Here is a 13,522-nt window from a genome sequence, read left to right as displayed (position 1 = left end):
AATAAATCTTCTTATCACCCACCTGTGTACTCATGAAATGTGGATCTTTTAAAAGGTAGAAACATCTCAGGGTAAAACCAGGGTCAAATTTTGCATTGGTAGCAGGTAAAAAGCTATAATATACCTAGTCAATCATACACTAGCTGAAATACAGTCCACAGAGCACTTAATAGCTCAGTCCAACAAGCATATCACCAAGTGGAATTTGGTGCACAAATTCAAATGGATAAGATTTTTTTTTCTTAAACTGTACATGATCTTTATCCTTATTATCTTACTACTGACAGCAAGTCTTATTACAGCTAACTAGAAAACAAACTTGCTTGCCTAAAATCCAGCATGGAACTACTCACAAAATTTCAGAAACTATACACTAGTATAGTTATATTATTATATTATATTACAATATAACAGAAATCCCTCCTGAAAACAGTTATCCTACAAGAAACATGCACATACAAGGTTTTACTTCTTTCAGTGCCTTTTTGCCACATAATGAACATATCAATAGCTATCCAGTCAGTCTTTTGCTTAAAGTATTTAGAAAATACCCCAATTTGATACTGGTTGGTATATATAGTAAAAAGAAATGCCAGAAGAAAAATAGTTATTTTCACCTCTAAAAGGATAGGTAAATGATAGATTAATATCATTAATGAAAACCTCATTATTGCAACTACACAATACCATCATGCCCATTCATACTTAATTTTCTTGTAGAAATTACATTATACAACATGGCATATAATCAGTTCTGACTGGAGGTAGGAGAGAACCAGTGGTTAACTATGACTTAAATGACCAGTTTTCCAGTGCAGTTGGCTTCTAATTAAATTAAGTGTGGAGCACAGTTATCAAGATATGCTATAAGGTTTTGCTTGGAAGCATTTTTCTCTTTTGTTTTTTCCCCTCTGCCTATCAGAATATCTTACACCTTTCAAAACTAGAACAGGGGGAGCAGGCGTGGGGAGAAAAGAAAAAAGTGCTTCTGGCAGATGCCATGCCAAGGCATGTATTACTCACCATCCTTCCGCCCACATTCAGGAATGCAGCTCATCTATTTCTTAGCTTTTCCCACTAACTCAAATGCTCAGAACTGCACCTCAATTGCTATTTCAAAAAGACAACCTTCTTAATGACAAATAGACTGCCATTTTATTAGCAACAAAATAAATACAGCTGTAGTACTCAATGCTGCATCAAGCTACAGTGATTCCTGTATTTACTCTTAGCTGTTAGGGATTACACCCAAACCCAGTTCTGCTCCAGAACCACTTCCAGCTGAGCATCTGACAATACCAGTACTGTAACCAGGAGTTGATATCCAGAGAGCCTGGCACCCCAGGAGCATTTTAAGTGGGCACAAGTTTCTCATCACTTTATAGTTAGTATTTTCTATAAGATCTGACTTAGAGAAGAAATAACTTACTATATCAGCGTCTCTTTACAGTAAAAGACTGGTCACCTGGTAGAGGACACAACAAATATTAAAGTGATTATAGCCTTTATCTTACTGAGAAGATAGAATTACATAAGTGTTGGTAGAGATCTCAGTAAAACAATGCAGAATGCCACTTTCCTATGTTTTAGAAGTGCAGTATTTCTACGTTTACTATATTTCAAATACAAAAGAGTTTCACAGTAAGACCAAGAGGCTGGGGGGGGGTTGGGAGACATCGGTAGGCAGGGAGAGGGGGGCATGGAATGGCTTCAAAAAGCCAGGAAAGAGAGATTCTGTTTCTTTGCAATGGGTTTATATCAGCCAGGCTTAAATAATGGTGTTGCAAATTAAGGCCCAGGGGAATTTGGACCGTACAAGTAAGCTTTTGTTCTCCAAACCCCAAAAGGTATGTGGGAGATTTGGAGGTTTGTTTCCATTTAAATGGCATATGTATTTCTAAACCATAAGTTAAACTATTTTGCTCTTTTTATTGTGCAGCCTTGCTGATTCAGTACCTATTAGGAAAGATATTATTCCCAATACAGCGACAACTCTTTAAAGTAACAATTATCTCTTACTGTACTTATCATTTTCATTTACTTGTCTTCAGAACTTTAGATCAAGGAAGAAAGCAACAAATCCAATGTAAGAAACCTCATTGTGTTGGGGGGAGGAGGATGACAGTGCCAGGGAGGGAAGCAACAGATAGAAAGAACAGTGCGGGTAGAAGTCATTTGAAGGGATTCAAGCTTTACAGTGTAAACACAGAAGCTAATTAGTATGCCATGATTTTAAAACATATTCTGTTATCAGAAAGCAAAATAGAAATCTGTACTAAAAAAAAAAATAATCTTCTGAAGTCCTCAAAGCAGGTGGACAAAAACGTAGGCACATACAGACGTATGCCTTTGCTCCCCTTGCCCCACACATATGTACAGATACAAAATTGGGTTAGTTCTCTGTAAATAGCTCCTGTAAATATATCTCAGGATTTTAGGTGTACTTTTTCACACTGTAAGATTTCTATACAAAACCAGTTTAATCTAAGTCCCTCTGATTATTATTAGAAACTCATTATATGAGGACATCTATCTTTACAGTAACTATCTATGCACCATTAAGGAGCACAATGCCCATAATTGTTTAAAAAGCCATGGGGGGGAGGGGGAAGGGAGAAGGAGCAGGAGGAGGGAGAATATAACTAAGGAAGATTTTGCAATTAGAACAGCATCATCTACTCTGTATTGCTCCTTGGAACATCTACACAGTAACAAACTGAGTTTAAAGTTTCCTCCATGCAAAATCACAAATGAATCATTTGTTATACCTTTACATAACACATGTATTTTTGTCCTGACAAATTTAAAATATGTTTTTACAACAACCAGGAAAAATCAAAAGCCCTGTTTCTTCTATGATACAGCATTAATACTTCAAGAGTGAGACTGTAGCATTTAAGAAGTACAAATAAAGCTAACACCTACCGTTTTTTGGGGAAATTGCTTATAAGACCTAGCTACTAAGAACTGTTGCACACCTGCATATCCACAGTCAATAGAAATGGCAGAGACTCAGTGCCTCTGATAATTGAGCACCCAAAAGCGGAAACCTGAATTGCACTTGCTGAGATGCTATACTATTCGTGATGTTATCTCAGCCACTCAGACCCTTCAAGCTCAAACTGCAGCTGTTGTAGCAGCTTTGAAACAGAAAGGAACAGTAACTTTAGTCAAAAAGGAGTTGCCTGTTATGAATGAAAGTAGTGAATTCTACCATCTCTAAACAGCTGACATCTTGGGGGAGGTGGGGAGGCTGGTAGTGGTGTTTGCTAAGCAATCAATAACAAAACATCTTTCCTTAATTAGGAGTGAAAATTATTGCTCCAAATGAATACTAGTGTCAATTTGTTATTCTGTACTTTATGGATAATCACATTATAACTCTGAACATTTCTAACTAGTGAAAACTTTCAAAACGTCATTAATTGAGACACTGGTTATTCACAGTCTCTGTAAGCACATGATGAGATACATTTTACCTATGTCTAACTTAAAAAAAGAAAGGCTTCTCAAAGCTAGTGAACTATGTGTTTATAGAATTAACAAATATGTTCCCTGCATATTAAAGTGTACCTTCAATATGATTGTTACATTGACAAATACTAGGGGCCAAATAACAAAGAGTGTCTCGTACCCCTCATTACATATGATTTACTGATATTAATCTGAATAACATTAAATTTCTTGGTAGGACAACCATGGTACCAGTTAAACTAATGTTACCACTAAAGGTTTTAAACTGAAAGTGGAAAAATAAACCAGTGTTGCAGCATAGAGAATGCCTACACAGGACAGGTGTATGAAATGCAATGAATGAAAGTTGAACAAAATGAAAATCAATGACTAAAAAAACGTTAATTACTGCATGAACATTTTCCAAAATATACTTATTTCAGCTTTTATCGAAAGCAAAGAGTAAGAAATAAAAAATTATCAGAAATTCTATAAACACATGAAAAATTATTATCTTTAAAGTGGAATATCTGCTCATTTACAGTATGCTCAATATCTTACCAGTATAGTTATGAAGTTAATATAAAGCTGCAGATCTATCATTATTAAACATAAAACCACTTAATTTTGTAAGTCAAGTCTACATTTAGCTGAAGAGTTAACAAATTTATAGTGTCCTTCCATATTAAAAATAACTGAATCTTGATAGTTTAAACCTAGCAATTTTCTGCCCGGATATATACTGTTTGCAAATTATCACAGGTGACTTTAAGTCTATATTTTCATGAAAAAACAATATAAACTATTTTAATTTCTCTACTTTAATAATGCAGATGACCTATCAATTAAGTTTAAAGATCTTCAGCAAGCTCCATTTGTATTTTAAATTAAACTATTTTAGAGAATGCAAAAAAAAATTAATAAAAACACATTGTCCAAACTGAATTTTCTTACAGCCACATTGCACTGTTATTTTAGAGCTGCAAGAGCAAACAGAATTGGATCCATACACCAAGAATGTATTTCTACAATACTGTATATAGTCATGTGGTCCACAAATGCCAACAAGGGACTGAAAATAGGATCAATTCTTTTCCTTCTCAGAAACAATCTTGTAAGCATCTGAGTTCCCAAAGACATAAAAGAATAGTTACTTTTCTGAGATCTTTTGATATTGCTCTTCATGGTGGAGCTATCCACAAGTGATGGGAAAGATCTCTTTTGAAAGTAAATGGTGCTCCTTCAAGTGTGTTCAGATACATCTTTGCTGTTCCTTTCTCTGTTTCTCAAGTTTAACTTGAAAAGGATGCTTGATTTTTTTAAAATTTGGTTTAGGTATCACAATGGGATACCTTATATCAGTCAGTGCTTGCAAACCTTATTGTTCCAGCATAGAATCTAGCTGTTTCTTTCTCTGCGTCAACACAGGAGGCTGAAGTAATCAGATAGGTCTAAAGAAGACAGAGGATCTTAACCTGCACTTTCTCAGAGTCTGTGATGAGTAGGTTCATACTTTCAACATGACCACACTGAGCCGTAAGGCATATAAATAGCTGCTTTTCATCTAAAAGCACAGCTATCACAGCAGTTTGTACAGCAGGGCTATCAGTTCATAATATTTTAAATGTCAGTATTGATACTATTGTCAGGGATTAATAATTTCTGCATATAACTTTATCATTCCCATCCACCCTGTGCTGTCACTTGGTAATATAAAGTAATTGTTGGCTCTTCCCCTCACTGTGTCTCCAGAAGACAAGTACACACAGTAACATCTGTTGTACTGTCTAGGAATATCTTCGCAGCACTACAGTTCTCAGTTTTATTAAGTGATAATTCAAGCCCACTGTATAAATGCTTTTTTATTAATGACTTGCTTGTGCACTAGAATGGAGGAGACAGAAGGGAAAAAAACTCTCCGAGGAAAATAGGGATGTGATTTCCAACATATTAAAAGGCAAACAGCAGTTGTTCTAAATCAGGGAAAAAAACCCAAAACAACTTGAATGAGAACATGAAGATACATTCCTGCCACAAACCCTTGTGACCCATCAGGTTCAGCCCTTTCTCCCATCTCCTCTCAATATTCATTTTCAAATTCCCTTCGGATTAGCAGAAGTTCCACAAACATGCATTAATATGTCCCTTAAGCATTTTATCACACTGAAGAAGAGAAACAAAAAGTTCAGTTGTGACCCATACCAGAGAATCATTCATTCAAATCCTGCTAAATTAGATGTGAGACCGCTAGCTTAGATCATGAAGTTTGACCACACTATGCTCTTACTGCTAGAGTATTAATGCAAATAAGATACAGATTACTGAAACCAATTTATCATCACCAATCTATAACCAGCTTGACACATGCACACATTCTAAAATATCACACAAAATAAATTGCAGCATACATCTTCATATATTGAGCAATTCATATACAGAATATACGCTTTAGAAAACTACATGACAGATTTAAAGTAGAATACAAAAGGGTTAAAAACAGATAGCAAAAAGTCAAAGCAATATATGATTTTAAGGAATATGGAGTAAAAATGTACTTACATCATTAAACTTTGCTATTGTATCAAAATAATCTCAGCATCCTTGTCCACTTCCAGGGTATTTGAAATTTAACTAACAACATACTAGTAGTAGCTGCACTATACTTTAAAAGAACTAAGAAAATAGTTTTTCGGTTACAATAAATATGACTGGTAATTGCTATTTCAGTGTTTCATGGTACATCAGACTACATACTTAATAGAGTATTAAAAAAAAAAATTAAAAAATCAGCCAGTGGTATGACAATCATCTGTAGTTGCATTATTTTTAATTATAGCCAAGACACACGAAACTTTTTTCCCTATGTAGAAAAATGGTTTAAAGAACAAAGTTTTAGTCTATTATTTAAATAATGTATGGCTGTTCTTTCTATTGTACAAATACAATAGCTTTTGTAGTAAGTAGCGTTGCTTATATGATTAAACAGATAGTTCAGTATTATGATATGTTTGACAGGTACTGTTACAGCACGATCCGAACAGACATACAATACTGTTATTACCATACTGTGTGTGCCGATACCTCACAGCAACATAGCTCGGCAAGAGGGAAGCACAGACTCCACGTTTTCATCACTGCAGACATCTCCGTATGCTCTTAATCAGTGCTGCTTTCTGCAGATTACACTTTCTCGTATTCTTCCGTTTCTCAGACTGACCTGTCAAAGCCTGATCTCTCCCCCAGTTTTTCAAGACTTTGGTAACCAAGACCGACCAACTCTTCCTCTTTTCATTTTCCCTCACTTGTCACACAGCGGGGCCAACATCAACAGGTATTTAGAAGCAATAGTGGCAAAGTCCACTTGTACTTAGTAGGTTGCTGCAAATACAAATTATCTTCTAAGAAATATAATACATATACATTCATTCTCTTTACCATGCTGATCAGGGGGGTGGCAGGTACAATTATTAAAGGACTGAAAACCTTAGATTTCCTTTGACCTCCATTACAGTCTAAGGATTCTCTGCTCCTTGAAGGATAAGACTGTATTTGCCGAACCTATGGTAACATATTGCAAGTGGATTTTTTCTCTTTTTCTTCACTAGCTACCATCCTTTAAAGGAATACAGTTTCACTAAGGGAGATGTATATGTTGTTTTGAGATTCAGAGATCTTTTTCCTTTCTTTTTTTTTAAGAGAAAATAAAAATTGAATGATCTTAAGGAATTTTCTTTATGCTCGCATTTCTCACACACTCTATAAAAATATCATTGACATAGGGTGAAAAGGTCGCATACCTCACCGAAATGGAGCCAAATACTCCCGTAAGGTTTTTCACCTGGAAAATATCCCTATAACTAATTCTATGTATTGGATTTTTTTTATTATTATTTTAGCAACAAAAGAAACTCCAGGCCTTTTCCCAGCCTAGAGTTCCCTGAAGTCATCTTTCCCATAAGGAAGATAAGTTTTCACTTAGAGGATAGCATCTCTAGCTAGCAAGATTTCAATACTCTGCAACAAAATCAGGGATACGCAATCCTGAATTTACAGCTCTTCAAATTGCTTTTATAGCTATGCTATTCATTTTGGATCAGATGCTTATCTAAAATTCCCTACATTTTAGTAGCCATATTATCTAATTTAAAACAGCTTCCAATGAGCCAAAGAACAGTACCCAGGGAAGGAAAAAGAAAAAAAGAAAAAGAAAAGCCACAAAACCCAAAACAACCAAACAACAACAACATTAAAAAGTCACAGATTCTGGGAACTGTAAATTATTGTAGTTCTTGAAAGCTAAACATTATTTACATCAGATAAGGATTTGGCCCAACATGCACAATTCCACTTCAAAGTTCATTTTTTCCCACCTCCATAGTGCTCTGCTTCTCATCTCCTCAGTCAATAACACATGAGAATTTCTAATTAGTTTATTCCAAATTCTTCTTACAGTTATTTTTATGCCTTTCTTTATCAATGACCGAGAAGGGAAAAAAAGCACTGATTGATCAATTAATCACGCTTTATCAACATACAATATTCCTTGATACTTCAGAAATGTCTGCGAAACAATTTCCTCCAATCATAAGATCAATGAATCAATGTAAAACCCCAGTAATTAAATTTATCAACTTCGTATCAATACATCTGGCACTTTATGAAAGTATTATGTGAAGTTTGTTCTCCTAAGGGATATATTGATTGAGGGCAAAGAGCCAAATATTTCTATTATTAGATCTGGGGATGTAAGATCAAAACTCACTCTGTTATAAACATACAAATGTTTCATATAGGCAGATCTCATGCTGATTCTGTACCATTAAACCCACTCCTAACAAGCAGATAAGCTTATTAATTGATGATTAAGACTACAGAAAGATCAGTCATTATATTTAATGCTTCTTGTATGCATTCATTGAACAAACTTATTGACAGGAACCATACAGAATCATTTTCCTCTAGGAATTATATCTTAAAAAAAGAATACAGCATCTAAACAAAAGCAGATCTCAAACCTTGTTCATGCAGCATAAAATAGCCTTAATTAACTTATTAAATTTTGAAATTAAAGCTTTGTAGTTTGAAAGAGATTACCACTTCCCTCTCCATTGTATATAGCAGTTATGAATAGAAAAATGAAAAATAAAGACTAAAGATGACACATCGGATAAGAGCCATACTGAAAACCAAAACAAGGAAACAGAAGCACCATCCAAGTGGTTTACAGTTTAATTTTCAACAGGCTAGTATAAAAACTATTTTGGAATATATTTTTAGTTGCTATCCCTTACTACATATGCAAAAGCAAGTAGGGCAAAAAAGTTCATCAAGTGCCATTTTTCAATTATAAGAAAAGAGTAGTAGGTCTTTTTATATGAAGATGAAAGAAAAAAAAAGAATGTTTGACTCTGTTTAAATATAAAAACATCTTAAAGGACAGCTAATGACATAAGACTTGTCATTTTTTCCCAGGAACTGTATGATAAAAATATTAATAGCAATACAGTCTTCATATTTCTAAAATACTGCTAGAATAAGAGAAGTAAACATCTCTGTGCTTTCAGAATGTTGCAATAAATAAAAACAATCTGATCTGATACTGAAGGTACCTTATTAAGGAGGGCGGGGGAAATAATAACAAAACCCCCAAACCCACCAGATTCACGTAGGAGTGCTACAAACATCAAATAACAATGAGTCTTTATTAACATGCTATGATTCCTTCATTTCCAACATGATTAATTAGCAAGTATAACACTCACCAAAACTCCCACCACGCTGCTGTTTTCTGCCTATTTGCAAATGGGTCTCTATCAAGTAACCATAAGCAGTGTTAGTCTCATTTACGACACTGAAGAAAAGAAGTCAAAGCATCCTGCTTTAAGGAAGATTTCACTCATACCCTAGCCAAAAAGAAAAGCACAAAAACCAGAAACCCAACAACAAGCAAACACCAAATCCCTCTTTCATCAAAGGGATTCCTTGATAATCCAAACACAAACTTTATGCAAAATGAAAAACTTTTTAGTGAAGTTGCTAAACAATTCAAATTATTGAAATTAGGTAGAGATAAAAGATCAGTTTGGACTTTGTTTTCGTCTTTTTTTTTTTTTTACTTGAAATCTCCACTTTATATTTAATTTGAAATACTGTTTCTGTTGAGAATGAAAGCATGATTCACGTGCCAAAAAATGGAAACAAAAAGAAGATGAGAAGAGGAAGATACACTCAATAGGACTCTTACCACGTTTTAAGCTGTGCAAACAGATACCTTCAAATGTACCTTGCTTGCAATAAACATTACTTTGGCAGTAAAAGAAACTTTGATTTACAGGGAGGAGAGGTAGAAACTGAGATTACAAATACAGAAAAAGAAACAAGACTGAGATGAGAGGAAAAAATGTCTTCTCAAGGCAATATACATCTATAAATACCATCACAAAAATAACAGAAAAAGGTTCTATTTGGAAGCAACAGATGTATTCCTAAGCAAGAAAATATCCCTGTCGAAATAATGCACAGATTCGTACAGACAGGATCTTTAGAAGTATGAAAAGAGACTGTCTGTGTGGCAAAGCTAAAGTTTCAATCTGAAAATAAAAATCAGGCAGAAGATCCGATACCTCCTTGGTTTACCAGCTCTGTATCACAGATACTTGATGATTTTGTCACGCCCCAAGCAGAGTCATTTTTAAGTGCAAATCGGTCCTACTTCTTCCAGCTTTCTCAATTTTATAAATTTGTGATCAAAAACATCAAAGTAGCTTCCACTTCGGACCTAACTTTTAGAGGACCAATCTGACAAGTCACTGCTTGATAGATGTTTCTCTTGATAAACGACTTGTTCAAAAGAGACATTGTAGCTTTCATTTCCTGACCACAACACACTTTTAATTTGCAACAGCAGAGCTGCTGGAGTGTGACTAGTTCCCACTTTCCAGCCTTTCAGGATTGTGGTACTGTCAGGCCACATGCACGGGCAAAACAAAAACTCAGAAAGAGATCCATTCGCAACAAGAACTGTAGCAAAACTTTTCCTCAAACAGGAACTTGATTACATTTGATTTCTCCTAAGAGTGGGCTCTTAAACACCCCTTCCAACCACCTCCAATCCCTAACATTTTAGGGAAGAGGGGAAAAGAGAAAAGTCGTATTTGGAAATATATACTTAAGTGTCACGGAATATATATAGCTGCCTAATAGTATCATGTTTATTATATATACATATATTACTGCTACTATAATTATTATTATTATCTGAAAATCGCATTTAACAGTCCAAACCATCCACACCATCCAATTTCAGCTCTCAGCATACTGTCCGATTCCCGATTTAAAATTTATAAATGTAATATCCTCCTCATCACAAGCAGCAGTCCAATCTGCTCTGAATATATATTACAGCTTTAACATCACAGAGGGAAATCTCCCATCTGGCAATCACATTTGCTCCAACAGCTCTAGGAAAAAAAAAAAAAAGAAAGAAAAAAAAATGTTCCGCTCTCGCTTGCTTGCTCTTCCCCTTAAAACATTTCTCAGAGCGAATTATGTGCATCTAAAATAAACAGTTGCCTTATTGATCGTTTCAAAGTCAACAAGTTCTAAATGCAAAATGCAATCATATAGCACCCAGGATATGTTTAGCAATATAGTCACCTACAACACCAAAATAGGAGTGTACATTGTGCAACTGCTCTCTCAATTTCTTTCCTGCATTCAGATATGTTATTACGAGAGATCATCAGCCACACACGCCAGACCTCCCCCTTATCCCAAACACACACACACACACACACACACACACACACACACATGCTCTCTCTCTGTCCTAGGGTCTAGGGTCTCTCTCCATCCTTATTTGTTACTACCACATGCAATTAAAAAGTGAACGTACCCCCTTTTTTTGTTTGCACAAAACAGACTAATAGTCATTTTTGTTGTTACTTCCTTAGCCTTAACCACATACCTAGAGATGCATGTACTGCACCACAAGGAAATCTATTGAAATTTCCCATGCTCCATTTTATCCCACTTTTTGAAGGAGGGGGCAGCATGGGGGGCTGGAGAGTGACCGTTAAAATTAAGCCAGTTTCAGCACCTGATTATTTCATTCTGTTACAAATTGAGAGCAGAGCAGTGTGAACCAGACACTTGTAAACTGAGCATAAAATAACCCTTATTAAATCGTATTAAACATTCGGCCACAACAGTAATTTTGTTTGTTTACATGCAAAACATTCCCTCACCCCAAATCAGTTAGAACCTCTAGCAGATGATTATGCTGAAAGTAAGAGAGGGAAAATCAACTGGAGTTTAAATGAATGCTGAAAAAATACTAGTTTGCAAAAGGAAAGGATGCATTTTAGGTATGGATGTAAGAGCACATAGATGTGTAAGTGCATATATTCATTGCTACACATTTTCACCTTCTCCACTCACCGAGTTTTCCTAATTTACATACCATTGGAGTTCAGTGGTGTATATAGTGCACTGCTAGTAACATGCAACTTCGGGTTTTACAAGTGAGATCAATACAATGGACAAATATAATGCTATAAACGAAGCAGAAATGATAAACAAATGATAGCAAGAGAAAAAAATGTTTATATATATACACAAGTGAAAATATACTATTAAACATTAGGTATTTATTACAAAATATTTGCATGCAGAGTCCTCAATGCGTTATCATGCTATTTAAATTTGTCTTTGCTATTTAGATGCAAAGGAAGTAGATCCCAAAACGGACATACCATAAACACTGGTGCTACTGATCATTTCTTGCTGGCAGCACAAAAAGCTGAATTGGATTTTTCACAAGCAGGAATTCCAAAGGTTGCTTTTCATTAAAGCCACTTTTCCTCTCAGCTATCAAATGTCACTGCCTTGAAACGTGGGCCCTTTCGTCAGGTATTCATTTAACCTACATGCATATAATTAAGTGGGAAAGCAACATCAACAAAAAGGGGATCTCAGATCACAAGAGAAGAAAGAAAGGGGAAAAAAAAGCACATGACCAGGAATGCAAGTCCATGTCAATTTCACTCACTCCCATTGAAACTAACAAGAGCTCCAGGGAGGATAGTAATAGGATCAGTGGATTGTATATACCATTAAATTATACATCTTTCTCTCCCTCCTGAGCCAACAATACGCCCACCACGCTGTACCCCCTCCAAGATGATGTGCTTACATTTACTGCAACAGCTTCTCTGACATATTCGTGCCCTCCCCAGCCAAGACACAGCAATTTAAACCTAACTTTTGTTTTGTGAGATTCTTATTTGCACTTATTTGGTCAGAAGTTAGTTGCCTCAAAGTCCAGACTCACGTTACCTGCAGTTTATTATTTTCAAAGCAACTTAAAAATAAATCCAATTAGGAGGAGGAGGAGGAGGTGGGGAGGGAGCTTGCAATCGCGAACTCTTAATCTGCCTACTATTGTTGGCAATGATCAAGGAGGAAAAACCATGCACCGCGATTGTATATCTGTACTTTCCAGACTACGATCAGGCAAGCAGACCGGAGTGTTTAGTATCAGAAAACGACTGCAAATTAGGCAAAATATATAGGGCACGAACAGGCGATTAATACGCGGCTGTCTCGGAGAGCTTTAAGATGAAATAAAATTTAAAACGATGGTAGGAAGACTAGTGGGGGGAAAAAAAAAAAAGATCCTCTTACCTGGAGATTTGGTACAAGAACCCGATAGGTTAGAGTAGCATCGATCCGATGTGTTTGCTGATGAATGGGGGCTCGGGTTAAGTGAAGGTGCCTATGATTTGAAATCATTCCAAGTTTTTGAAGGGAAGACTGACTGCAGCCTCTGCCATGTTGGAATTTCAAACCCAAAACAGCTGCTTTGCAAGGAGCCAGCATGCCAGCAGCTGGACGCCTGCGCAGAGCGCCGCCGAGCCAAATTCAAATCACTTTCACGCGAAGAGCCAAAGATCAGTTTTCAAAGGGGGAGCGGCGCGGGGGGCGGGGGCGCTCCGCGGTCCTGCGCGCCGGGGCCGCCGCTTCCCGCGGGGGGCGGCGGGGAGCCCGCGCTGCGGCCCCGCACACGCTT

General features: G+C 36.2%; 1 protein-coding gene across 2 annotated transcripts in view; it reads right to left on the bottom strand.

Moving 5' to 3' along the window:
* Positions 1-13,370, bottom strand: part of FIGN (fidgetin, microtubule severing factor) — a 105,899-nt gene extending 92,529 nt beyond the window's left edge. The window contains exons 1-2 of one of the 2 annotated variants that reach the window (XM_027637147.1): positions 13,138-13,370; positions 12,207-12,376 (exon numbers count right to left, since the gene is read on the bottom strand). In XM_027637147.1, the coding sequence (XP_027492948.1) occupies positions 12,207-12,231 (25 nt within the window). In that variant the 5' untranslated portion in view covers positions 12,232-12,376; positions 13,138-13,370. The remainder of the gene's footprint in view (positions 1-12,206; positions 12,377-13,137) is intronic. The other variant, XM_027637149.1, reaches the window with a different exon arrangement.
* Between the last annotated feature and the right edge of the window lie 152 nt (positions 13,371-13,522).

This window comes from Corapipo altera, unplaced genomic scaffold (genome assembly GCF_003945725.1).
Source record: "Corapipo altera isolate COAL_440 unplaced genomic scaffold, ASM394572v1 45, whole genome shotgun sequence".
In the NCBI taxonomy this organism is placed as follows: Eukaryota; Metazoa; Chordata; class Aves; order Passeriformes; family Pipridae; genus Corapipo; species Corapipo altera.
Note: the sequence above shows the minus strand (reverse complement) of the source record. Positions and strands in the feature narration are given on the sequence as shown.